The following is a 25,151-nucleotide window of genomic DNA, read 5'->3' as shown; positions in this document are numbered from 1 at the left end:
TAAATGCTTTGGGAATTGGATGTAAGTTTTGCACCAACAAATCTACAATTGAGTGTGGTTTGGTTTTCTTTTGCTCTAAAACTATTTTGTTAATGAAACGGTTAAAAGCGGAAGGTCATGAGCTCTGTTTTTGTGCTCCTCCTCTGTTACACAACCAGGAAGTGACTTCTCACTTCGGAGAAAAAGAAACTCAAAGAGTCTTCATCCTGCACTGTTTCTCTCTGTGTCTGTGGGTGAGTTTATTAAAATGGCAGAGGCCAGTATTTCAGTAGATCAGCTTTCAGTGGATCAGTTCAGCTGTCCAGTGTGTCTGGATCTCCTGAAGGATCCAGTGACTACCCCGTGTGGTCACAGTTTCTGTAAGGTGTGTATTAATGACTGCTGGGATCAGGAGGATCAGAAGGGGGTCTACAGCTGTCCTCAGTGCAGACACACGTTCACTCCAAGGCCTGTTCTACACAGAAACAACATGCTGGCTGAAGTGGTGGAGAAACTGAAGAAGACTGAAGTCCGAGCTGCTTCTCCTGCTCACTGTTACGCTGGACCTGGAGATGTGGAATGTGATTTCTGTAGCGGGAGGAAACACAAAGCCGTCAAGTCGTGTCTGATGTGTCTGGCCTCCTTTTGTGAAACTCATCTGAAACCTCATTATGAAGTTCCTTCCTGGAAGAAGCACAAGTTAATCGAAGCCTCTGGAAATCTACAAGAGAAGATCTGCTCTGAGCATGATAAAGTCCTGGAGATCTACTGTCGTACCGACCAAAGCTTCATCTGTTATCTGTGTACGATGCATGAACACAGAGGACATGACACAGTTGCAGCTGCAGCAGAACGATCTGAAAAACAGGTTTGTGTGTGTGTGTGTGTGTGTGTGTGTGTGTGTGTGTGTGTGTGTGTGTGTGTGTGTGTGTGTGTGTGTGTGTCAGTCCTAAGTCTCAGTATTAAAATTATCAATGGAATGTGCTTGAGTTTGAAGTTCAGGACAGCCATGTTTGAAGGTCACTAGGTCGTGTGTATCAGTATAACTGGACTTGATTTCTCCTATGACAGTTAGAACAACATTAGCCGTGTGTGTGTGAGAGCTCATGTATAAAGCAGGGGGAGATGCAGGAGAAAAATAATATCTAAATAACTATAACTGTTTACAGACTGAGCTGAAGGAGGAGCAGATGAAATTCCAGCAGAGAATCCAGGAGAAGCAGAAGAAGGTGCAGGAGCTGAAACAGGCTGTGAACATTATAAAGGTGAGCAGTGAGCAGAGACGGAGCTGCTCCTAGAAACACACACAACATGGACATCGAGTCTCTTAGAGTCCCAGTAAGAGAGTGTGTGTGTGTGTGTGTGTGTCCTAACAGCTCAGTGCACAGACAGCAGTAGATGACAGTGAGAAGATCTTTACTGAGATGATCAGCTCCATGGAGAAAAAGCGCTCGAGGTGACGGAGCTGATCAGAGATCAGGAGAAGGCTGAACTGAGTCGAGCTGAACGACTCCTGGAGCAACTGGAGCAGGAGATTTCTGATCTTCAGAGGAGAATCACTGAGCTGGAGCAGCTTTCACACACACACGATCACATCCATTTCCTCCAGGTAACACAAAGTGTGTAAAGTCTATATAGTCACATGTATATTTCTCCACCTTTCTCCTTCTCCATGATGTTTTTCTTTCTCTCTGTAGAGTTTCCAGTCTCTCAGTGTATCTTCTGGATGTGAGGACTCACCCAGCATCACTGTCCATCAACATCTCTCATTTGATAGAGTGAGGAAATCAGTCTCTGATCTGAAAAGAGATTTGAGGAACTCTGCCAGGAGAAATTCATCATAATTCATGAACATGGTGAGAGAAATTGTCCTGCTGGGAATCTTTACTTTCTCTGCAGCATGATGACGAGAGACAGAAACATTTCCCCAAAACACACAATAATGATTTTATATGATTATATGAACTTACTGTTATTGTTCTTCTCCACTGGAATGATCATTAGATGCAGTTACACTTATTACTCCTGTATTTATAGTGTTTTCAGCTACTCAACTATTAATAAAGGACACACATACATTTATTCCTCCTTTCTTACAAACAGAGAGTGACAGAGTTCATAAGTCACATAAACAACATCATTCATTCATAACATTTATTCAGTAGTGATTAATTACCAAAGCAGCTCATTTCCTTCATCAAAATATGTCTCCTGTTTCTCCACAGCTGCAGCAGTTCAGATGATTTTACCCTCAGAACCAAAGAGCAGAGAAGATTTTCTGTACTGTACGTGTAACACACACACACACACACACACACACACACACACACACACACACACACACACACACACACACACAAACACACGTCTCACTCTCCATCTTCAGTACATGCCTTAATATATTTTTAATATCTGACACATTTCCATTGTTCATGTGTTTAGATTTCTGTGATCTGACTCTGGATCCCAACACAGTAAATTATGACCTCATTCTGTCTGAGAAGAACAAAGTGGTGACACACAGTAGGACAAAGCAGCCGTACTCTGATCATCCAGAGAGATTTGACTACTATGAGCAGGTGTTGAGTAAAGAGAGTGTGTGTGGACGCTGTTACTGGGAGGTGGAGAGGAGCAGTGAGGAGTATGTGTTCATATCAGTCTCATATAAAGACATCAGAAGGAAAGGACGGGGTGATGAGTGTTGGTTTGGACGCAACAATCAGTCCTGGAGTCTGCAGTGTTCTTCTTCTTATCTTAGTTTCTATCACAACAACATTAAAACTGATCTGAAAGTTTCATCATCCTCCAGAATAGGAGTGTATGTGGATCACAGTGCAGGAACTCTGTCCTTCTACAGCGTCTCTGATACGATGAAGCTCCTCCACAGACTCCACACCACATTCACTCAGCCTCTATACGCTGGATTCTATCTGCATTATTATAGTACAGTTAGATTATGTGATCAAAAATTAAATATTAGAAATGACATATTGTTTCATGAAAAGTAGAAACTTTACATTTTTATTAAAATAATATTTCAAAGAAGCAACAAGTCGTTTATTTTCCATTTCCAACATTTTATTTTCCATCAGAATTTTTTTTCCAAATAAATTTTGAATCAATCAGATTGAGAATTTTTGCTGAATCAGAATCAGAATGAATCAGAATCTGGTTTCAGTCAGAATCGGTGTTAGAATTGTGTTTCAGTGATCAGGTACACGAGGGTACAGGAAATTTGATGGTGAACTCTGTGTTGAACTTGTTTGCAGTACATGTTGCAGTAAGATACACTGCTGATGTAACACACGTTGGCTATGAATACAAGTGGATACAGTACACTATACAGCTGTACATTAAACAAGAAGAGTATGCAGTCTAATGTCACAGGAACATATGTATGAGAAAAGTGTGTAAGTCTTAAATTAAAGCTTATCACTGCTACTTGTGTGTAATTGTCTGAGTGAGCTCCTACTGTGTGCCATTTTGTTTGCAGGTTGTTTCCAGCCCTGTTTGATAGCATCAATTACAATAACAAAGTTAAAATGCTGTCAAAAAATGGAGCTAGTTTGAGTTATAAAAATAGAGTAGAATACCACAATAATAAAAACTAAATAAAGGTAGTTGTGATGAGTATGATCGGTTTATTGGAGAATAGTATTAGAGAATAACAGGTGCAGTTTTGCAGAGTGTGCAAAATTTTAACAACAAGCGGATTAGCGAGGCTAGAAAACACAGGGTATTTTTTTCAGCATTAATATAGTATAATACTCAGCTTCACAGAGAACTCAGTGTATGAGGAGAGATCATAAAGATTATATAACCATGTCTAAAGAGGCAAAATTATTTAGAGATGTATATAAAAGCGCAGCAGACATTATATTATCACCATCCTTAATCGTGCATACATGTCACACTTATATTTTAAAGCCTGGAAGAGCAGGTGAAGCTGGTAGACGAAGTTGGAGCCTAGAGAAGAAAGTAAATTTAAAAACGACTTGCTGGGGGAGAAAAAGTTGAGAGAACAACGGTGTCAGGTCCTGAGAAATAGGAAGGACCTGTGGGTATGAACAGTGGAAGGCAAGGAGGGATGCACACAAGTTCCAACAAGTCGTCCCAGGAGGTAAATATGCACCGTGGCCAGTAAGTAGTGGCGGCCACATGCACCACACATAGGGCGCTGGCCCAAGGTATGCCTCGCAGGAGAAGCTAATGAAAGAAGGGGTGAAAAGAAAGGGAAAATGAAAAAAAATAATATAATGGATATAGAGTGTGGAAAATGCATGATTAAATATGCACAAATTATCATTATAATCATAATATAACAACTGTGTGGGAGGAATTGTGCAATCCGCATGGGGAGGTTATTGACAGTATAACAGACTGTTTAACTGATTACATTAACTTTTGTGTGGAGAATATTGTACCCACCTGTCAGGGATCCACCAGCCACACCTCCACCTATCACTCCAAGCAGCTCTCCCACTTACTAATCAGCTACAACTGGCCCTCATCAGTTTGCACGCTACTTACACCCCGTTCCTCCACAAGCTCATTGTCCGTTCTACAGCTCAGGCTAAGGAACACTGTCGGACAATCCAAGCACTCTGTTTAGCTTATCATTGTTTATAGGACTCTGTGTATTTTGTCTAACCATAGCTTTCACCAGGGTTAATTAACCTGGAGTTTTGTTGCGGTTTTGCCATTTTCTGCATTGCTCTTTATTTTTTTTATTAAAAACCTTTGTGGATTTCACTTCGGTTTACCGGCACGTTCTTTCGCCTGGCACTACCAGGACTGTAAGTTTTTTTCCCAACAACAAAACGTGGATCAACCCTGATGTAAAGACTCTCCTTAGAGAAGAAGAGGGTTTTTAACAGGAAACAAAGAAGAGCTGAAAACTGTACAGAGAGAACCGAGAAACAAGACCAGGGAAGGAAAAGCTTGCTACAGGAGGAAGATGGAGGACCCCCCCAGGCTACCTCACAGACCGACCACAGTATGTGAGGACTCGTGACTGTGAGTCTGACATGATTGTCTGCAACACTGGAGCCCCACAAGGAACGGTTCTAGCCCTGTTCCTCTTCACCATCTACACTGCAGTCTTCATGTTTAGCTCAGCAACCTGTCACCTGCAGAAGTTCTCTGATGACTCTGCCATCGTCAGTCTGATCACGGATGATGACAGGGAGTATAGAGGACTTATACAGAACTTTGTGGACTGGTGCTAACGGAGCTGCCTCCAGATAAACTCGGGGAAAACCAAAGAACTGGTGGTGGATTTCCGTAGGCACAAACACACTTCATTATTACCACCAGTGAACATTTAGGGAAAGGACATTGTGAGAGTGGACTCTTACTAATACCTGGATGTTCATCTAAACAACAAACTGGACTGGACAGACAACACTGAGGCAATCTATAAGAAAGGGCAGAGCAGACTCTTTCTGCTGAGGAGACTTAGGTCTTTTGGAGTGCAGGGAGAGCTACTGAAGACCTTTTTTGACTCTGTGGTGGCCTCAGCCATATTCCATGGAGTGGTCTGCTGGGGCAGCAGCATCTCTACTGCAGATAGGAAGAGACTAGACAAGCTGATCAGGAAGTCCAGCTCAGTCCTGGGGATTCCCCTGGAAACTGTACAGGAGGTGGGAAAAGGAGGATGGTAGCAAAACTATCATCATTGCTGCAGAACGCCTCTCACCCCTTGTATGAAACCATTTCATCGTTGAGCAGCTCCTTCAGTGACAGACTGTTACATCCTAAGTGTCTGAAGGAGCGTGACAGAAGGTCTTTTCTCCATGCTGCTATTGGACTTTACAATCACAGCTGCTCCCAGTGAACCAGGCACCATAATACTTACTGGTATTACTGTTTAACTGTGTAATAATACCACCTGTGTGCAATACCACCGGCAATACCTACTTTTTCCTTATTTGTATTTATACATTGTGTTGTGTATATACTGTATACTGTAGTATGTGTCTAATCTTTTATATATTTGCATTTATTTATTATTTGCTGCTGTAACAGAGAAATTTCCCCACTGTGGGACGAATAAAGGTATATCTTATCTTATCTTATCTTATGGGCATTGCAGCCAATGCACCGAGCAACTTGCAGGCAACATGCTCTAACTATAATCAAACTGCATTCATGCACATATAATCCATATAATCAAATTAGAATCTTAAGTAGGAGGAAAAATACAAAAAAATCTATATATGTATACAAAATCTTATAAAAGAGAAGTGCAATGAAGCATTAGGCACAGAACTTACACATCATCAGTTAATGAAAACGAGTAGTATAAGATGTTCAATGACCAAGACACACAAACATTCAGGAAGCGCTAAGGAATCTTATAGTTAAGATATAGGCTAAATTTGATTTAGAAAAAGTTCAGGACAGGAAACTCATAAAGATGCAGTCAGAGAAAATAGAAATATTTTGCACGGATAAAAATTGTAGAAAAAGCACAAACTAAGATGAATACTGGAAAAATCAATTAAATTAATACAAAGCTAAGAATACAGAAAATCTAATCTAAGATTTTACTATGGGAGGATAAAGGATTAGGCAGTATATGAAAAGAAAAGGAATTCTTGCAAGGAATGGAAAAAAAACAAGCAAACAAAACAAAAGGTGAAAATTGGGGTTGTTTTTAAGTGGTAAAATGCATGATCAGGGGAATTTTTACAAGAAGGAAAGGTCACCATCAGAGGTTTATGGTACATGTAAATTAGAAATGTATGGAGGTAAATGAAAGGTGGCATTTTACCAAGAAAAGGTATAAACTTACCAGAAAACACGTAAGTAAAAGGTGGGATATGCAAAACTCGCAAAATAATTAGTGTATGTAAAGTAGTAAGGGGGAGAAGTTTGAGAATAATTTGTACGTTTAAGTAAATTTGGGGTATAAAAAGTGAAAGATTTACCACGTGAATTCGCACTTGATAACTGACGGGTGTCTTGATGTTAAGAAATCTCACTCCTGAAAGGCCTTCTAGGACCGGGTTGTATTGACTGCAATAAAGTGATAAAGGAATAAATTACTCAAGAAGAAAATATGTTGTGCTCATTACTGCTCCAAATGTGCTGATTCTACTCACTCATTAAGAGCTTCTTTAAATATCCTAACGTGGCTTTGTAGCAGAAAATATAGATTTCATTCATGGCAGAAACACACGATAATGAAAAGGGAAAAAGTTTAAAGGCACCAGAGCTTCATCTTTGCATTAGTAAAGACTTTGTGATTTTGTACCTACATTATGAGATGAAATTGGGAAATGGGTTCACACGTCCCCCTTCTTGGGTTCTTGGGTTTACACGTCCTCCTGTGGCACATCCCCCTGTGATAAATAAAGAATATTAGTGTCGTCACTCTACCTTAGTATAAAACTGCCTTGGATGACTGATTAGGAAGGGTTTTAAGAACATTTTGTGCTGCCACCATTGGTTCAAAATGAAATCCAGCTCTGGATGTCCTGGTCAACACATCTCAAACTGTAAATGTACAGAGATTTATCAAATACATAAAATAATGTAATTTCAATAAAGAGGTCAGTTATTTAATTCTGTATAGATGCCATGGAAAATGGGTGTAACTTGTGCAGGGACTCGTTTACACGTTTGGAGACAATCTAGAATATTATATGATCCAGGTTTCAGGTTTTATTTTGCCCTGGAAGCAATTGTAACCCCATGAAATGGTTAATGTTCATGAACTCTGTCTTTGTGCTCCTCCTTTTTCTTTCTTACACACACAACCAGGAAGTAACTGCTTCCGTTCAGAGAAACAGAAACTTTGCAGATCACTAAGAAAATGGCAGAGGCCAGTATTTCAGTAACTCAGGATCAGTTCAGCTGTCCAGTGTGTCTGGATCTCCTGAAGGATCCAGTGACTACCCCGTGTGGTCACAGTTTCTGTAAGGTGTGTATTAATGACTGCTGGGATCAGGAGAATCAGAAGGGGGTCTACAGCTGTCCTCAGTGCAGACACACGTTCACTCCAAGGCCTGTTCTACACAGAAACAACATGCTGGCTGAAGTGGTGGAGAAACTGAAGAAGACTGAAGTCCGAGCTGCTTCTCCTGCTCACTGTTACGCTGGACCTGGAGATGTGGAATGTGATTTCTGTAGCAGGAGGAAACACAAAGCCGTCAAGTCGTGTCTGATGTGTCTGGCCTCCTTTTGTGAAACTCATCTGAAACCTCATTATGAAGTTCCTTCCTGGAAGAAGCACAAGTTAATCGAAGCTTCTGGAAATCTACAAGAGAAGATCTGCTCTGAGCATGATAAAGTCCTGGAGATCTACTGTCGTACCGACCAAAGCTTCATCTGTTATCTGTGTACGATGCATGAACACAGAGGACATGACACAGTTGCAGCTGCAGCAGAACGATCTGAAAAACAGGTTTGTGTGTGTGTGTGTGTATGTGTGTGTGTGTGTGTGTGTGTAAGAAAGAGAGAGAGGCATTGGAATGTGCTTGAGGTCAAAAGTCTGTAGTCCGTGACAGCCATGTTTGAAGGTCACTAGGTCGTGTATCAGTATAACTGGACTTGATTTCTCCTATGACAGTTAGAACAACATTAGCCGTGTGTGTGTGAGAGCTCATGTATAAAGCAGGGGGAGATGCAGGAGAAAATAATATCTAAATAACTATAACTGTTTACAGACTCAGCTGAAGGAGGAGCAGATGAAATTCCAGCAGAGAATCCAGGAGAAGCAGAAGAAGGTGCAGGAGCTGAAACAGGCTGTGAACATTATAAAGGTGAGCAGTGAGCAGAGACGGAGCTGCTCCTAGAAACACACACAACATGGACATCGAGTCATTTAGAGTCCCAGTAAAAGTGTGTGTGTGTGTGTGTGTGTGTGTGTGTGTGTGTGTGTGTGTGTGTGTCTAACAGCTCAGTGCACAAACAGCAGTAGATGACAGTGAGAAGATCTTTACTGAGATGATCAGCTCCATGGAGAAAAAGCGCTCGGAGGTGACGGAGCTGATCAGAGATCAGGAGAAGGCTGAACTGAGTCGAGCTGAACGACTCCTGGAGCAACTGGAGCAGGAGATTTCTGATCTTCAGAGGAGAATCACTGAGCTGGACCAGCTTTCACACACACACGATCACATCCATTTCCTCCAGGTAACACAAAGAGTGTATAGTCTATATAGTCACATGTATATTTCTCCACCTTTCTCCTTCTCCATGATGTTTTTCTTTCTCTCTTCAGAGTTTCCAGTCTCTCAGTGTATCTTCTGGATGTGAGGACTCACCCAGCATCGCTGTCCATCAACATCTCTCATTTGATAGAGTGAGGAAATCAGTCTCTGATCTGAAAAAGAGATTTGAGGAACTCTGCCAGCAGGATTTCATCAAAATCCCTCGACATGGTGAGAGAAATTGTCCTGCTGGGAATCTTTACTTTCTCTGCAGCATGATGACGAGAGACAGAAACATTTCCCCAAAACACACAATAATGATTTTATATGATTATATGAACTTACTGTTATTGTTCTTCTCCATTGGAATGATCATTAGATGCAGTTACACTTATTACTCCTGTATTTATAGTGTTTTCAGCTACTCAACTATTAATAAAGGACACACATACATTTATTCCTCCTTTCTTACAAAGAGAGAGTGACAGAGTTCATAAGTCACATAAACAACATCATTCATTCATAACATTTATTCAGTAGTGATTAATTACCAAAGCAGCTCATTTCCTTCATCAAAATATGTCTCCTGTTTCTCCACAGCTGCAGCAGTTCAGATGATTTTACCCTCAGAACCAAAGAGCAGAGAAGATTTTCTGTACTGTACGTGTAACACACACACACACACACACACACACACACACACACACACACACACATCTCACTCTCCATCTTCAGTACATGCTTTAATATATTTTTAATATCTGACACATTTCCATTGTTCATGTGTTTAGATTTCTGTGATCTGACTCTGGATCCCAACACAGTAAATTATAACCTCATTCTGTCTGAGAAGAACAAAGTGGTTACATTTAGAAAGACAAAGCAGCCGTACTCTGATCATCCAGAGAGATTTGACTCCTACTGTCAGGTGTTGAGTAAAGAGAGTGTGTGTGGACGCTGTTACTGGGAGGTGGAGAGGAGCAGTGATGGTTATGTGTACATATCAGTCTCATATAAAGACATCAGAAGGAAAGGACGGGGTATTGAGTGTGTGTTTGGACACAACAATCAGTCCTGGAGTCTGCAGTGTTCTTCTTCTTCTGTTACTTTCTGGCACAACAACGTTAAAACTGATCTCAGAGTTCCATCATCCTCCAGAATAGGAGTGTATGTGGATCACAGTGCAGGAACTCTGTCCTTCTACAGCGTCTCTGATACGATGAAGCTCCTCCACAGACTCCACACCACATTCACTCAGCCTCTATACGCTGGATTCTGTCTGCCTTATTATGGTACAGTTAGATTATGTGATCAAAAATGAAATATCAGAAATAACAGATATTGTTTCATTAAAAGTAGAAACTTTACGTTTTTATTAAAAGTATATTTTAAATAAAGAAGCAACAAGTCGTTTATTTTCCATTTCCAACATTTTATTTTCCATCAGAATTTTTTTGCCAAATAAATTTAGAATCAATCAGATTGAGAATTTTGCTGAATCAGAATCAGAATGAATCAGAATCTGGTTCAGTCAGAATCGGTGTTAGAATTGTGTTTCAGTGATCAGGTACACGAGGGTACAGGAAATTTGATGGTGAACTCTGTGTTGAACTTGTTTGCAGTACATGTTGCAGTAAGATACACTGCTGATGTAACACACGTTGGCTATGAATACAAGTGGATACAGTACACTATACAGCTGTACATTAAAGTCAAGTCAAGTTTATTTCTATTGCGCTTTTCACGACATTGTCTCAAAGCAGCTTTACAGAATTTATCAGTGAAGGTGAACGATGTGTATTTATCCCTGATGCGCAGCCGTGGTGACTGAGACAAGAAAAACCCCCTTAGACGTCATTAGGAAGAAACCTTGAGAGAATCCAGATTTAAAGGGAACCTCATCCTCATCTGGGTGACATCAAGAGTGTGATTATAGACTTTAAACACTACAGAACACTGGAGAGTGAGAACTAACATGAGCACTGGAGTGTGTGATTATGAGTAATGTTATTTCTACAGTCTTACACTGTCATTTGTGGTTATAAGAGCTAATAAGCAACTCATAAAATAGCTTAACATTTGCGATCATCACAGAACCAACATCAGCTTCTCCATGCCAGAGCCTTTAAACACTCCAGGAGGTCCAAAGTCAAAACTCCACATGTAGTGGGATCCAGTTGGCACTGGTACTGTCGAGAAAAATATTTTAATCAACCTTATCTAGCGTGTGTTATAATCAAACTAATATTAATCCAACAAAATTAACCTAATAATCAATGAAGAACATATTAGATACAATAGAAGTAGTTTGATAAAACCTATGTAGCCTATATGTTAATCAAGCCTCTATTTACACCAAGTCTAAGTAAATAAAAAAGTAATAATAAGGCATTTATGTGTGTGAGTAGAATAGAGTCTGACTGATGTTATGAGTGTGTTGAATAGACAAAGAACAAAGACAGCATTGAGGGAGGTTAAGCATGTTTATTGGGATAGAAAAGCTTGTGGGCTTCTGCAGCTGCAGAAGACATGAAGGAGTATTTTGGCTCAGAGTCAGGCGAGGGCATAGGAGCAAGGTAACCGGGCAGAGCGACCAGAGAAGTAGGAGAATAATCAGTGGGAGACCAGCATGAGGGACAGGGAGAAAACTGTGGTATTGTTTCAGGAAGCAGGTGCCATCCCAAGTCGTCATCATAAGTTTGGGTCTGTTGATTAAAGGTAGCAGAGAGGTCAGGTGAGGTCTGTGTGCTCATGTCACGCGTAGAGGTGCTCTGCACGATGCGAGGAGGTAAACAGGGATTCTCTGGAACAGTTGGGCTAGAAAGATGTTCGATAAATCGAGCAATCTCAGTAGCAAGTAAGGAGAGCTGGAATTGGCGATATTGTCTGCGAAGACCACTCTTAGGAAATGTTCCAGAACGTCTGCGTGATGGAGCTGAGTAAAAGAGACCAACAGAGATAAGATGTTAAACAGGGTAAAATCACAGTGACAAAAGCATAAACTGCGAGGTGCATGCAAGAATAACACACATTCAAGAGAAGATTCTACACACTATGTAACAATCAGTTCAGAATGCACAAATAAAGTATAACCTGGGCACGTGCAATTATCAAATTAGAGTAATATAGTCAAGCACATGTAAACAGACAATCTAATACACTGATATAGCTACATTCAATAAAAGTAGGATAGCAAGTAGCATTAGGGCTACGTGGGGCCCTAAAGGTCAGCGCAAAGGTCGAAAACCTGAACAGGGGACCGAGCATCCTGTGGGCTGCAGCCGCTGGCAACAAGATTCATAGAAAAAGGTAAGCAGACACCTGTTATACTCAAAGTCTGTGATTAGTAACTGTATGCCCATGAGGTTGCCGGCCCCGGGGAGGGTATAGACTGCTGGCCTAGGGTCAAAGAACTATTGGGTGGGAAAAAAACTAGTGTTGGATGAGAACAAGCAAATGTGAAATAAAATTGTGAGGTGGAGAGTCACTGCGTATAAAGACGCAGGGTGGGACCCACGTGAATAAGTTGTGAGTTGGAGAGTCTCTGCGTATAAAGACGCAGGGTGGGACCCACGTAGAACTACGGCTAATTATGTGTACCTTAGTCCGTCAGACTTTCCATATGGTCTAATAGGTTGCAGACTATGTAGACCGAAATCGTGTAAACCCAAAGGTGAAGCCTTCGGGTTCAAGTCCCGGTGTGAGAAGATAACACTTCTCATATGGTCTAAAAACAGGAAAGATACCATAGGTCTTTACTAGGGGATCCAGATTCGTAACCTGGTGTGGAAAGGGTACATTTAAAAGGTCGTGAGTTGCTAGTATAAGAGTAAAGGCTGGGAGAGTCACCGTAACGAGTACGGGGTGAGACCCGAGGTTATTTGAGTTATTGAGAAGGTATTGAGATTACTGAGATGAAGTGATGGCCGTGTGTACATGTACGTTGTGTTAACTGCAGTTGTGTCAAAGCTTTATTGTCATATTGTTTGTGAAAAGCGTGGTTGTGAAAGCTGGATTGAAAATTGTGTTTCTATGTGTGCTGATGTTTCGCCTGTGAATTTATATGTATGCTTGTGTTTTTGCTATTGCTTGCTGTTTGCTTGCGCTGATTGGGAAGATGCTGAGATTGTAATTATACTCATATTATTTGCATATCGGTATTATTAATAAAATAGCATTGTATACACGCACGCACACAGAGGGGCGCGCATGCGCATAGGCGCACGGAGCATAGCACACACATAGTGTTCGCTCGCTGACACACACACACACACACATACACACACACACACACACACACACACACACACTCGTACACACACAGTGCGAACAAACGAAGAAACAACTAAATAAATAAAATAAAAGGAATATAGCAAAATAATGTATGGATTTGACATAAAGACAGAAACGAACGGATTTAGAACTCATTTTTGGGACGAAAGGACATATAAAGATAGAAACGGTATAGAGAGGAGACAGACAGAGAAGCAGATACAAGATCAATTGTGGGCTATTACACGTTTACATGGCATAGATGTGTTACACCAGATATTCCCAGAGGAAGACTGGTATGAAAAAAATAAAAAGCATCTGGAAACCCCAACTGTTAAGCCCAGTATTGCGCACCCTAGTGGAAGCCCCTAAACCTGGTCAAGCAGTGATACACCTGTTTGATTTCATAGCAGACCCAAATAGTGAAGACGAGGAACCATTGATAGAATTAAATGCAGAAGTACCCGAACAATCTAATTATTGCTCGGGACTGACAGCAACTGTTGTAGTAGAACCTAGAGAGGTGTTGTGGGAAAGAGGTGCAGCTACCTCAATTCTGGTCGATAAAATCAACTCGTTAAATGGAAGAGCCGCAAAAATCCAAAACGACCTTGTAAAACAGTGAGACGGATAAACGTCTATCTAAAGTGGTCTGCGAAAAATAGAAAACCCAGGCCACCGTAGAGAGGCACACAGAGCGAGACAAGGGTGCATCATGAGTGCGGAGGAATCCACAATCACACCTGTGGATGTGATCAATTTAAGGCATAAAGGGGCTGAAAAGGAGATCAAAACATACATGAAAAAATGGAAAGACCTGACAACTGGGGATCTGCAGTGGCCAGAAGAGGAAACATTTAATTCTCCCCAATAAGATATTGGGGAGAAATGAAAAAAGGAAAAGACAAGAAGGAAATTAGACATCATTGAGTGGTTTGAACATGAGGGGAAATGCTAAAAGCACACAGAGAAAGGACAGAGAAGGGAATAGGAAGTAAAGAGGGAAAAGGGCCAGATATGGCTAATATGGCGGTGTTTTTTTCTGAAGTAAAGAAGCATGAGGTAACTGGCATCTACCCAGTAATAGAAAAAAAGAAAGAATATCATGACATACAACTAGACATAACAGGAGGACGGATTAAAGGGAGGATGGAACTCCCAGCTTCAGATAACAAGATAAACAAGGGAAGAACAAGACAAACAAACAGAGTGCTATTAGAGAATCCTGATGAGGAGGAGGGAGATGATGAAGAAAGCAGCAATGAAGAAAGCTATGACTATGAACATGATTATGATCTAGATATCGCACCTGAAGAATGGGAGAGAGAGCGAGAGGAACTAGAACCACCCGAGTATAACCAGAATCAAAGACATCGCCAGAAAAAGCAACCACGAAGGCATGTAAGGTGTGAAAGCACCCTAAGGTACAAAAAGATTAAGCAAAGCCACATCTCTTCCAGACATCAGAAACAAGAATGTAAGTAAAGAAGATTTGAACTCAGGAGAAGAATGCAGGGATGAAGAAGAGTTTGTTGTCCTGAACCCAGAAAGAGGGGAAAAAGTGCATGTTCACGGAATATTGGAAATGACACCCAAAATGCCACGGAAAAGTGATCCACTGCACACGGAGGTGAAAACTCTGCAAGAAGAAATGACGCTTCATGAAGGAGAGAATGCAGCAAACAGACAAGAACTGGCAAACACCCAAGAGAGGATAGAGAGAATGGAAGAGATTCTAAAAGACACTCGAAGGGAAATGGACCATACAAAGGAGATCATAACAAAAGTGACAGGTGAAAATCATCAATTAAAGGTGAAGCTATACCAACACGAAAACGCCCAACTCAAGGCAGAGATGCAGAGAGCAGAACAGAAAAGCATGGAAACAATGGACCAATGCCAACAATATCTTGATAAGCTAGAACTTCAACTATCAATGAATCAGCCAAAAAACAGTGTAAAGAATGGGAGAGAGAAAAGTCGGAAAACAACAAGAGAAACGATAATGGATTTTCCACACGAACGCAGGATAACAAGGTCACAAGTACAGAGAAGGAATCACGATGATGAAGAGGAAGACACGGAAGAAGAAGAAGAGATAAGTCCCAAACACCAAAAACCTTTGCAAATGCCAGTCATTATAAAAGGAACAGAACCAATATACACACCATGGTCATTCATGGATCTTACGGGACTGATACGCAGACTGCCTAACATATGTGAAGGAGCACAAAGATGGATAACACGTTTTGAAGAACAAACTATGGGTCAGATGCTGGCCATGGGAGATATCAAGGCAATTTTGACACAGTCATTGGGAAAAGCTAAAATGATAGAAATATTGGATCAAGCACAACTAGGAGAAAAATCAAAGGTATGATCGCTGGTCATTTGGATCGAAAGGAAATGACGTATGGAACGCACTTCGAGCCGCATACCCAACTCAATCTGATCCAACCAAGGTGGAAAACCTGAAAATAGACGGAAAAAAGGGAGCTGCTGCCTTCATCCTTAGGTTACAGAAAGCTTGGGCTGAAGAGATGGGGTCAGCATGGGATGAGACAACGGCTAACATCACATTGTTCAGGATAATGGTGAAGAGGGCACTTCCAAGTGAAGTACAAGAGAAGCTTGAATCAGTTGTAGGGCTTAATGCCATGCCCTGGGCATCTTTCCAGGCAAATGTCACACATGCTGTGGAAATGCATAGGAAAAAGAAGGAAGCAACTAAACAAGCAGCAGAAGATTTAATAACATTGCTGCACAAAGCACAGCTCGGAGAGCTAACACGGAGCAAACAAGAAAATCAAGAAAAACGCAAAGAAGAGAAAATTTCAGCTAAACAAGCAGCAGTCATGATGGCACCAACGACCGGCGCAGCAGGATCCAGCTGGTCAAACCACACCAGATCAAGGAAATCAGCAACTAATGCCTGTGGGACAAACAATGATGGCCTATCCAACAAATCAACAAAACGGAGGGTGGGGACAAGAAAGAGGCAGAGGAAGAGGAGGAATGTTTCAACCAAGACCAAGAAATTATCAACCACCGAGAGGAGCAAGATGCTGGAACTGCCAAGATCCCAATCACATGATGAGAAACCAGTGTGAGGCCCATCTTAACACTAACAATAGTGGATAGAAGTTTTTATACATTGTTTTGGGACTTTAGCAACTAAACTGCAGTGGCTGAATTGCATTGTACAATATAAATTGCTAACAACAAAAAACTAGTTAATCATCTAGCACTGGTAATGGCATAGACGCAACTTGTATTTTCAATCCCATGCTGAGGAGTATATGCTGGAATTGTTTGGGATGTTCAATTCTGGCAGGAGAAAGAAGAAAGTCTCCTACCTGGGGAAAAAAAAAAGAGAGTATCTTTCTACTCTGTAGCATAATCATGTAGATGTAGTGCATCACTACATTGTGTTAATTACATTGCTATGTGCCAGTTGTGGTAATTGTGGTGTAAGATTTGAGCCGGTTGTTCTTAAAGTAAGTATTTATCTTTATAAAAACTCATCTTTGTGAGATATAATTATATCAGTTCATTGTTTGTGTGTAAAAGTTTCTCATTGTGAATAAATGCTTTGGGAATTGGATGTAAGTTGTGCACCAACAAATCTACAATTGAATGTGGTTTGGTTTTCTTTTGCTCTAAAACTATTTTGTTAATGAAACGGTTAAAAGCGGAAGGTCATGAGCTCTGTTTTTGTGCTCCTCCTCTGTTACACAACCAGGAAGTGACTTCTCACTTCGGAGAAAAAGAAACTCAAAGAGTCTCCTTCCTGCACTGTTTCTCTCTGTGTCTGTGGGTGAGTTTATTAAAATGGCAGAGGCCAGTATTTCAGTAGATCAGCTTTCAGTGGATCAGTTCAGCTGTCCAGTGTGTCTGGATCTCCTGAAGGATCCAGTGACTACCCCGTGTGGTCACAGTTTCTGTAAGGTGTGTATTAATGACTGCTGGGATCAGGAGGATCAGAAGGGGGTCTACAGCTGTCCTCAGTGCAGACACACGTTCACTCCAAGGCCTGTTCTACACAGAAACAACATGCTGGCTGAAGTGGTGGAGAAACTGAAGAAGACTGAAGTCCGAGCTGCTTCTCCTGCTCACTGTTACGCTGGACCTGGAGATGTGGAATGTGATTTCTGTAGCGGGAGGAAACACAAAGCCGTCAAGTCGTGTCTGATGTGTCTGGCCTCCTTTTGTGAAACTCATCTGAAACCTCATTATGAAGTTCCTTCCTGGAAGAAGCACAAGTTAATCAAGCCTCTGAAATCTACAAGAGAAGATCTGCTCTGAGCATGATAAAGTCCTGGAGATCTACTGTCGTACCGACCAAAGCTTCATCTGTTATCTGTGTACGATGCATGAACACAGAGGACATGACACAGTTGCAGCTGCAGCAGAACGATCTGAAAAACAGGTGTGTGTGTGTGTGTGTGTGTGTGTGTGTGTGTGTGTGTGTGTGTGTGTGTGTGTGTGTAAGAAAGAGAGAGAGAGCATTGGAATGTGCTTGAGGTCTAAAGTCTGTAGTCCGTGACAGCCATGTTTGAAGGTCACTAGGTCGTGTGTATCAGTATAACTGGACTTGATTTCTCCTATGACAGTTAGAACAACATTAGCCGTGTGTGTGTGAGAGCTCATGTATAAAGCAGGGGGAGATGCAGGAGAATAATAATATCTAAATAACTATAACTGTTTACAGACTCAGCTGAAGGAGGAGCAGATGAAATTCCAGCAGAGAATCCAGGAGAAGCAGAAGAAGGTGCAGGAGCTGAAACAGGCTGTGAACATTATAAAGGTGAGCAGTGAGCAGAGACGGAGCTGCTCCTAGAAACACACACAACATAGACATCGAGTCATTTAGAGTCCCAGTAAGAGTGTGTGTGTGTGTGTGTGTGTGTGTGTGTGTGTGTGTGTGTGTGTCCTAACAGCTCAGTGCACAGACAGCAGTAGATGACAGTGAGAAGATCTTTACTGAGATGATCAGCTCCATGGAGAAAAAGCGCTCGGAGGTGACGGAGCTGATCAGAGATCAGGAGAAGGCTGAACTGAGTCGAGCTGAACGACTCCTGGAGCAACTGGAGCAGGAGATTTCTGATCTTCAGAGGAGAATCACTGAGCTGGAGCAGCTTTCACACACACACGATCACATCCATTTCCTCCAGGTAACACAAAGTGTGTATAGTCTATATAGTCACATGTATATTTCTCCACCTTTCTCCTTCTCCATGATGTTTTTCTTTCTCTCTGTAGAGTTTCCAGTCTCTCAGTGTATCTTCTGGATGTGAGGACTCACCCAGCATCACTGTCCATCAACATCTCTCATTTGATAGAGTGAGGAAATCAGTCTCTGATCTGAAAAAGAGATTTGAGGAACTCTGCCAGGAGAAATTCATCATAATTCATGAACATGGTGAGAGAAATTGTCCTGCTGGGAATCTTTACTTTCCTGCAGCATGATGACGAGAGACAGAAACATTTCCCCAAAACACACAATAATGATTTTATATGATTATATGAACTTACTGTTATTGTTCTTCTCCACTGGAATGATCATTAGATGCAGTTACACTTATTACTCCTGTATTTATAGTGTTTTCAGCTACTCAACTATTAATAAAGGACACACATACATTTATTCCTCCTTTCTTACAAAGAGAGAGTGACAGAGTTCATAAGTCACATAAACAACATCATTCATTCATAACATTTATTCAGTAGTGATTAATTACCAAAGCAGCTCATTTCCTTCATCAAAATATGTCTCCTGTTTCTCCACAGCTGCAGCAGTTCAGATGATTTTACCCTCAGAACCAAAGAGCAGAGAAGATTTTCTGTACTGTACGTGTAACACACACACACACACACACACACACACACACACACACACACACACACACACACATCTCACTCTCCATCTTCAGTATAAGTTTTAATATATTTTTAATATCTGACACATTTCCATTGTTCATGTGTTTAGATTTCTGTGATCTGACTCTGGATCCCAACACAGTAAATTATTACCTCATTCTGTCTGAGAAGAACAAAGTGGTGACACACAGTGGGACAAAGCAGCCGTACTCTGATCATCCAGAGAGATTTAACTCCTACTGTCAGGTGTTGAGTAAAGAGAGTGTGTGTGGACGCTGTTACTGGGAGGTGGAGTGGAGCAGTGATGGTTATGTGTTCATATCAGTCTCATATAAAGATATCAGAAGGAAAGGATGGGGTGATGAGTGTTGGTTTGGAGGCAACAATCAGTCCTGGAGTCTGCAGTGTTCTTCTTCTTCTGTTAATTTCTGGCACAACAAAGTTAAAACTGATCTCAAAGTTCCATCATCCTCCAGAATAGGAGTGTATGTGGATCACAGTGCAGGAACTCTGTCCTTCTACAGCGTCTCTGATACGATGAAGCTCCTCCACAGACTCCACACCACATTCACTCAGCCTCTATACGCTGGATTCTGGCTGAACTCTTACAGAACAACTGTGAGATTATGTGATCCGTAATAAAACATTTGTACCCTAAGTTTCAATTAAAATAAGCAACGTTTTTTGTATGTGAAGCTTCATTCAGAATGTCATTAAAATGTTCATTTGTTAGATCTTTTCCTCGTCTTCTGGCAAAGTGCACGTCACCATCATTGAGCACTTCCGGCATTGCCGCCTCAATCACCGAGGACACGTCCCCTCCCAACCAGCTGCACGGAAATGGCGTCTAATTTTCTAACACTTATAAGGACGCCAGAATCCTCCAGACAGTGCCAGATTGTCTTTAGGCTTGCCCTGATCACGCTCCAGCATATCTCTGTTTTGTTTGTCCTTTTGTTTCTGACCTGATTCTGTCCTAACCTTTCTGTCCTCCGGCTTCCCGACCGCGCCTGTTTTCCCTTTCCGGCTCCATGAATCGACTCCATGAATCGACTTCCCGATTCAGCTCTGCACGCGCTGCTCTCTTTGCATCTGCCTCGGATCCTATAACCTGAACCTTCTGACAGTTGTGCTGTAATGAGTTTTGTTTAATTGTACTTGAAATGTAATAAAAGCGCTAAATATAAATCTAATGCAGGATGTGAAAATTACAGAGTTATATGTTGTTTTATAATCCTGTCCAAATACCAATTTTAAACCAGAATGGCGGTGTTGCTAGAAACATTGTAGTGGACTCAAAATATCTGGTGTTAAACGTCAATTTGGATATTTATTATTTATATAAAGGAGGGGCTTTAATTAATGTTAATTTAAGAAACGCACCCGCTTGTTGTTGCTAGTCAGCTAGCATAATCTTAAGGTTTCCGTATTCTAGTTATATAATAATAATATAATAACATTGAACCTGTTATTGAGTTCAACCGTCATGTTTGTATAAATATCGGCTTTTATGTCTCTCACGGTAAAGCAGTATTTTTAAGGGGAACGTTTAAGACCCGCTAAGAGGGTCTTTGCAAGTCGTCATGATTTCATTTGCATATTCGTACATCATTGCTGGACTCATTTGGATACCAAAAAAAAAAGCTGTCAGAAAGATCAATCGAGCACATTTGCATATTTATTTCTATCACAACAACATTAAGACTGATCTGAAAGTTTCATCATCCTCCAGAATAGGAGTGTATGTGGATCACAGTGCAGGAACTCTGTCCTTCTACAGCGTCTCTGATACGATGAAGCTCCTCCACAGACTCCACACCACATTCACTCAGCCTCTATACGCTGGATTCTATCTGCCTTATTGTGGTACAGTTAGATTATGTGATCAAAAATGAAATATTAGAAATAACAGATATTGTTTCATGAAAAGTAGAAACTTTTTTATTAAAATAATATTTTAAATAAAGAAGCAACAAGTCGTTTATTTTCCATTTCCAACATTTTATTCAGAATTTTTTTGCCAAATAAATTTAGAATCAATCAGATTGAGAATTTTTGCTGAATCAGAATCAGAATGAATCAGAATCTGGTTTCAGTCAGAATCGGTGTTAGAATTGTGTTTCAGTGATCAGGTACACGAGGGTACAGGAAATTTGATGGTGATCTCTGTGTTGAACTTGTTTGCAGTACATGTTGCAGTAAGATACACTGCTGATGTAACACACGTTGGCTATGAATACAAGTGGATACAGTACACTATACAGCTGTACATTAAACAAGAAGAGTATGCAGTCTAATGTCACAGGAACATATGTATGAGAAAAGTGTGTAAGTCTTAAATTAAAGCTTATCACTGCTACTTGTGTGTAATTGTCTGAGTAAGCTCCTACTGTGTGCCATTTTGTTTGCAGGTTGTTTCCAGCCCTGTTTGATAGCATCAATTACAATAACAAAGTTAAAATGCTGTCAAGAAAGGTAGCTAGTTTGAGTTATAAAAATAGAGTAGAATACCACAATAATAAAAACTAAATAAAGGTAGTTGTGATGAGTATGATCGGTTTATTGGAGAATAGTATTAGAGAATAACAGGTGCAGTTTTGCAGAGTGTGCAAAATTTTAACAACAACAAGCGGATTAGCGAGGCTAGAAAACACAGGGTATTTTTTTCAGCATTAATATAGTATAATACTCAGCTTCACAGAGAACTCAGTGTATGAGGAGAGATCATAAAAATTATATAACCATGTCTAAAGAGGCAAAATTAGTTAGAGATGTATATAAAAGCGCAGCAGACATTATATTATCACCATCCTTAATCGTGCATACACATGTCACACTTATATTTTAAAGCCTGGAAGAGCAGGTGAAGCTGGTAGACGAAGTTGGAGCCTAGAGAAGAAAGTAAATTTAAAAACGACTTGCTGGGGGAGAAAAAGTTGAGAGAACAACGGTGTCAGGTCCTGAGAAATAGGAAGGACCTGTGGGTATGAACAGTGGAAGGCAAGGAGGGATGCACACAAGTTCCAACAAGTCGTCCCAGGAGGTAAATATGCATTAGAAGCTAATGAAAGAAGGGGTGAAAAGAAAGGGAAAATGAAAAAAAAATAATATAATGGATATAGAGTGTGGAAAATGCATGATTAAATATGCACAAATTATCATTATAATCATAATATAACAACTGTGTGGGAGGAATTGTGCAATCCGCATGGGGAGGTTATTGACAGTATAACAGACTGTTTAACTGATTACATTAACTTTTGTGTGGAGAATATTGTACCCACCTGTCAGGGATCCACCAGCCACACCTCCACCTATCACTCCAAGCAGCTCTCCCACTTACTAATCAGCTACAACTGGCCCTCATCAGTTTGCACGCTACTTACACCCCGTTCCTCCACAAGCTCATTGTCCGTTCTACAGCTCAGGCTAAGGAACACTGTCGGACAATTCAAGCACTCTGTTAAGCTTATCATTGTTTATAGGACTCTGTGTATTTTGTCTAACCATAGCTTTCACCAGGGTTAATTAACCTGGAGTTTCGTTGCGGTTTTGCCATTTTCTGCCTTGCTCTTTATTTTTTTTATTAAAAACCTTTGTGGATTTCACTTCGGTTTACCGGCACGTTCTTTCGCCTGGCACTACCAGGACTGTAAGTTTTTTTCCCAACAACAAAACGTGGATCAACCCTGATGTAAAGACTCTCCTTAGAGAAGAAGAGGGTTTTTAACAGGAAACAAAGAAGAGCTGAAAACTGTACAGAGAGAACCGAGAAACAAGACCAGGGAAGGAAAAGCTTGCTACAGGAGGAAGATGGAGGACCCCCCCAGGCTACCTCACAGACCGACCACAGTATGTGAGGACTCGTGACTGTGAGTCTGACATGATTGTCTGCAACACTGGAGCCCCACAAGGAACGGTTCTAGCCCTGTTCCTCTTCACCATCTACACTGCAGTCTTCATGTTTAGCTCAGCAACCTGTCACCTGCAGAAGTTCTCTGATGACTCTGCCATCGTCAGTCTGATCACGGATGATGACAGGGAGTATAGAGGACTTATACAGAACTTTGTGGACTGGTGCTAACGGAGCTGCCTCCAGATAAACTCGGGGAAAACCAAAGAACTGGTGGTGGATTTCCGTAGGCACAAACACACTTCATCATTACCACCAGTGAACATTTAGGAAAGGACATTGTGAGTGGACTCTTACTAATACCTGGATGTTCATCTAAACAACAAACTGGACTGGACAGACAACACTGAGGCAATTTATAAGAAAGGGCAGAGCAGACTCTTTCTGCTGAGGAGACTTAGGTCTTTTGGAGTGTAGGGAGAGCTACTGAAGACCTTTTTGACTCTGTGGTGGCCTCAGCCATATTCTATGGAGTGGTCTGCTGGGGCAGCAGCATCTCTACTGCAGACAGGAAGAGACTAGACAAGCTGATCAGGAAGTCCAGCTCAGTCCTGGGGATTCCCCTGGAAACTGTACAGGAGGTGGGAGAAAAGCAGGATGGTAGCAAAACTATCATCATTGCTGAAGAACGCCTCTCACCCTTGTATGAAACCAGTGTTTCATCATTGAGCAGCTCCTTCAGTGACAGACTGTTACATCCTAAGTGTCTGAAGGAGCGTGACAGAAGGTCTTTTCTCCCTGCTGCTATTGGACTTTACAATCAAAGCTGCTCCCAGTAAACCAGTCACCATAATACACACTGGTATTACTGTTTAACTGTGTAATAATACCACCTGTGTGCAATACCACCGCAATACCTACTTTTTTCCTTATTTGTATTTATACATTGTGTTGTGTATATACTGTATACTGTAGTATGTGTCTAATCTTTTATATATTTGCATTTATTTATTATTTGCTGCTGTAACAGAGAAATTTCCCCACTGTGGGACGAATAAAGGTATATCTTATCTTATCTTATCTTATGGGCATTGCAGCCAATGCACCGAGCAACTTGCAGGCAACATGCTCTAACTATAATCAAACTGCATTCATGCACATATAATCCATATAATCAAATTAGAATCTTAAGTAGGAGGAAAAATACAAAAAAATCTATATATGTATACAAAATCTTATAAAAGAGAAGTGCCATGAAGCATCAGGCACAGAACTTACACATCATCAGTTAATGAAAACGAGTAGTATAAGATGTTCAATGACCAAGACACACAAACATTCAGGAAGCGCTAAGGAATCTTATAGTTAAGATATAGGCTAAATTTGATTTAGAAAAAGTTCAGGACAGGAAACTCATAAAGATGCAGTCAGAGAAAATAGAAATATTTTGCACGGATAAAAATTGTAGAAAAAGCACAAACTAAGATGAATACTGGAAAAATCAATTAAATTAATACAAAGCTAAGAATACAGAAAATCTAATCTAAGATTTTACTATGGGAGGATAAAGGGATTAGGCAGTATATGAAAAGAAAAGGGAATTCTTGCAAGGAATGGAAAAAAAAACAAGCAAACAAAACAAAAGGGTGAAAATTGGGGTTGTTTTTAAGTGGTAAAATGCATGATCAGGGGAATTTTTACAAGAAGGAAAGGTCACCATCAGAGGTTTATGGTACATGTAAATTAGAAATGTATGGAGGTAAATGAAAGGGGTGGCATTTTACCAAGAAAAGGTATAAACTTACCAGAAAACACGTAAGTAAAAGGTGGGATATGCAAAAACTCGCAAAATAATTAGTGTATGTAAAGTAGTAAGGGGGAGAAGTTTGAGAATAATATGTACGTTTAAGTAAATTTGGGGTATAAAAAGTGAAAGATTTACCACGTGAATTCGCACTTGATAACTGACGGGTGTCTTGATGTTAAGAAATCTCACTCCTGAAAGGCCTTCT

The 25,151-nt window shown here is 40.8% G+C and overlaps 3 protein-coding genes across 4 annotated transcripts; all 3 read left to right on the top strand.

Annotated features, from left to right (window-relative positions):
• The first annotated feature begins 185 nt into the window (after positions 1-185).
• LOC124401682 lies at positions 186-20,018 on the top strand. The gene is given in 18 exon segments (XM_046874113.1): positions 186-847; positions 1,149-1,244; positions 1,356-1,428; positions 1,431-1,588; positions 1,677-1,818; positions 2,422-2,620; positions 7,897-8,389; positions 8,652-8,711; positions 8,884-9,117; positions 9,206-9,365; positions 9,926-10,174; positions 17,113-17,683; positions 17,685-17,835; positions 18,118-18,213; positions 18,347-18,580; positions 18,669-18,828; positions 19,197-19,256; positions 19,396-20,018. Coding segments are annotated over 18 exon segments (4,266 nt in total). The 5' UTR covers positions 186-247; the 3' UTR covers positions 19,926-20,018.
• LOC124401449 (tripartite motif-containing protein 16-like) lies at positions 1,702-3,420 on the top strand. Of its 2 annotated transcripts, XM_046873791.1 has the most exons (3): positions 1,702-1,835; positions 2,205-2,264; positions 2,422-3,420. In XM_046873791.1, the coding sequence occupies exons 2-3, from the start codon at positions 2,219-2,221 to the stop codon at positions 2,985-2,987; spliced, it is 612 nt and encodes a 203-aa protein (XP_046729747.1). In that variant the 5' UTR covers positions 1,702-1,835; positions 2,205-2,218; the 3' UTR covers positions 2,988-3,420. The 2 variants fall into 2 exon arrangements, with proteins under 2 accessions (XP_046729747.1, XP_046729746.1); XM_046873790.1 differs by lacking the exon at positions 1,702-1,835 and having other exon boundaries at positions 1,948-2,264.
• Positions 7,773-10,771, top strand: LOC124401405 (tripartite motif-containing protein 16-like). Its single transcript, XM_046873699.1, has 6 exons — positions 7,773-8,389; positions 8,652-8,747; positions 8,884-9,117; positions 9,206-9,365; positions 9,735-9,794; positions 9,926-10,771. The coding sequence occupies exons 1-6, from the start codon at positions 7,799-7,801 to the stop codon at positions 10,453-10,455; spliced, it is 1,671 nt and encodes a 556-aa protein (XP_046729655.1). The 5' UTR covers positions 7,773-7,798; the 3' UTR covers positions 10,456-10,771.
• Positions 20,019-25,151: the final 5,133 nt, after the last annotated feature.

Source organism: Silurus meridionalis, chromosome 18 (assembly GCF_014805685.1).
Source record: "Silurus meridionalis isolate SWU-2019-XX chromosome 18, ASM1480568v1, whole genome shotgun sequence".
In the NCBI taxonomy this organism is placed as follows: Eukaryota; Metazoa; Chordata; class Actinopteri; order Siluriformes; family Siluridae; genus Silurus; species Silurus meridionalis.
The sequence above is the reverse complement of the archived record's forward strand: the minus strand, read 5'-3'. Positions and strand labels throughout refer to the sequence as shown.

Excerpts from the sequence above, each read along its gene's own strand:
- LOC124401449 (XM_046873791.1), top strand. The coding sequence starts at position 2,219 with ATGATTTTACCCTCAGAACCAAAGAGCAGAGAAGATTTTCTGTACT. Across the intron at positions 2,265-2,421 it reads CAGAGAAGATTTTCTGTACT|ATTTCTGTGATCTGACTCTG; the intron begins GTACGTGTAACA and ends TCATGTGTTTAG.
- LOC124401405 (XM_046873699.1), top strand. The coding sequence starts at position 7,799 with ATGGCAGAGGCCAGTATTTCAGTAACTCAGGATCAGTTCAGCTGTCCA. Across the intron at positions 8,390-8,651 it reads CAGAACGATCTGAAAAACAG|ACTCAGCTGAAGGAGGAGCA; the intron begins GTTTGTGTGTGT and ends AACTGTTTACAG. Across the intron at positions 9,795-9,925 it reads CAGAGAAGATTTTCTGTACT|ATTTCTGTGATCTGACTCTG; the intron begins GTACGTGTAACA and ends TCATGTGTTTAG.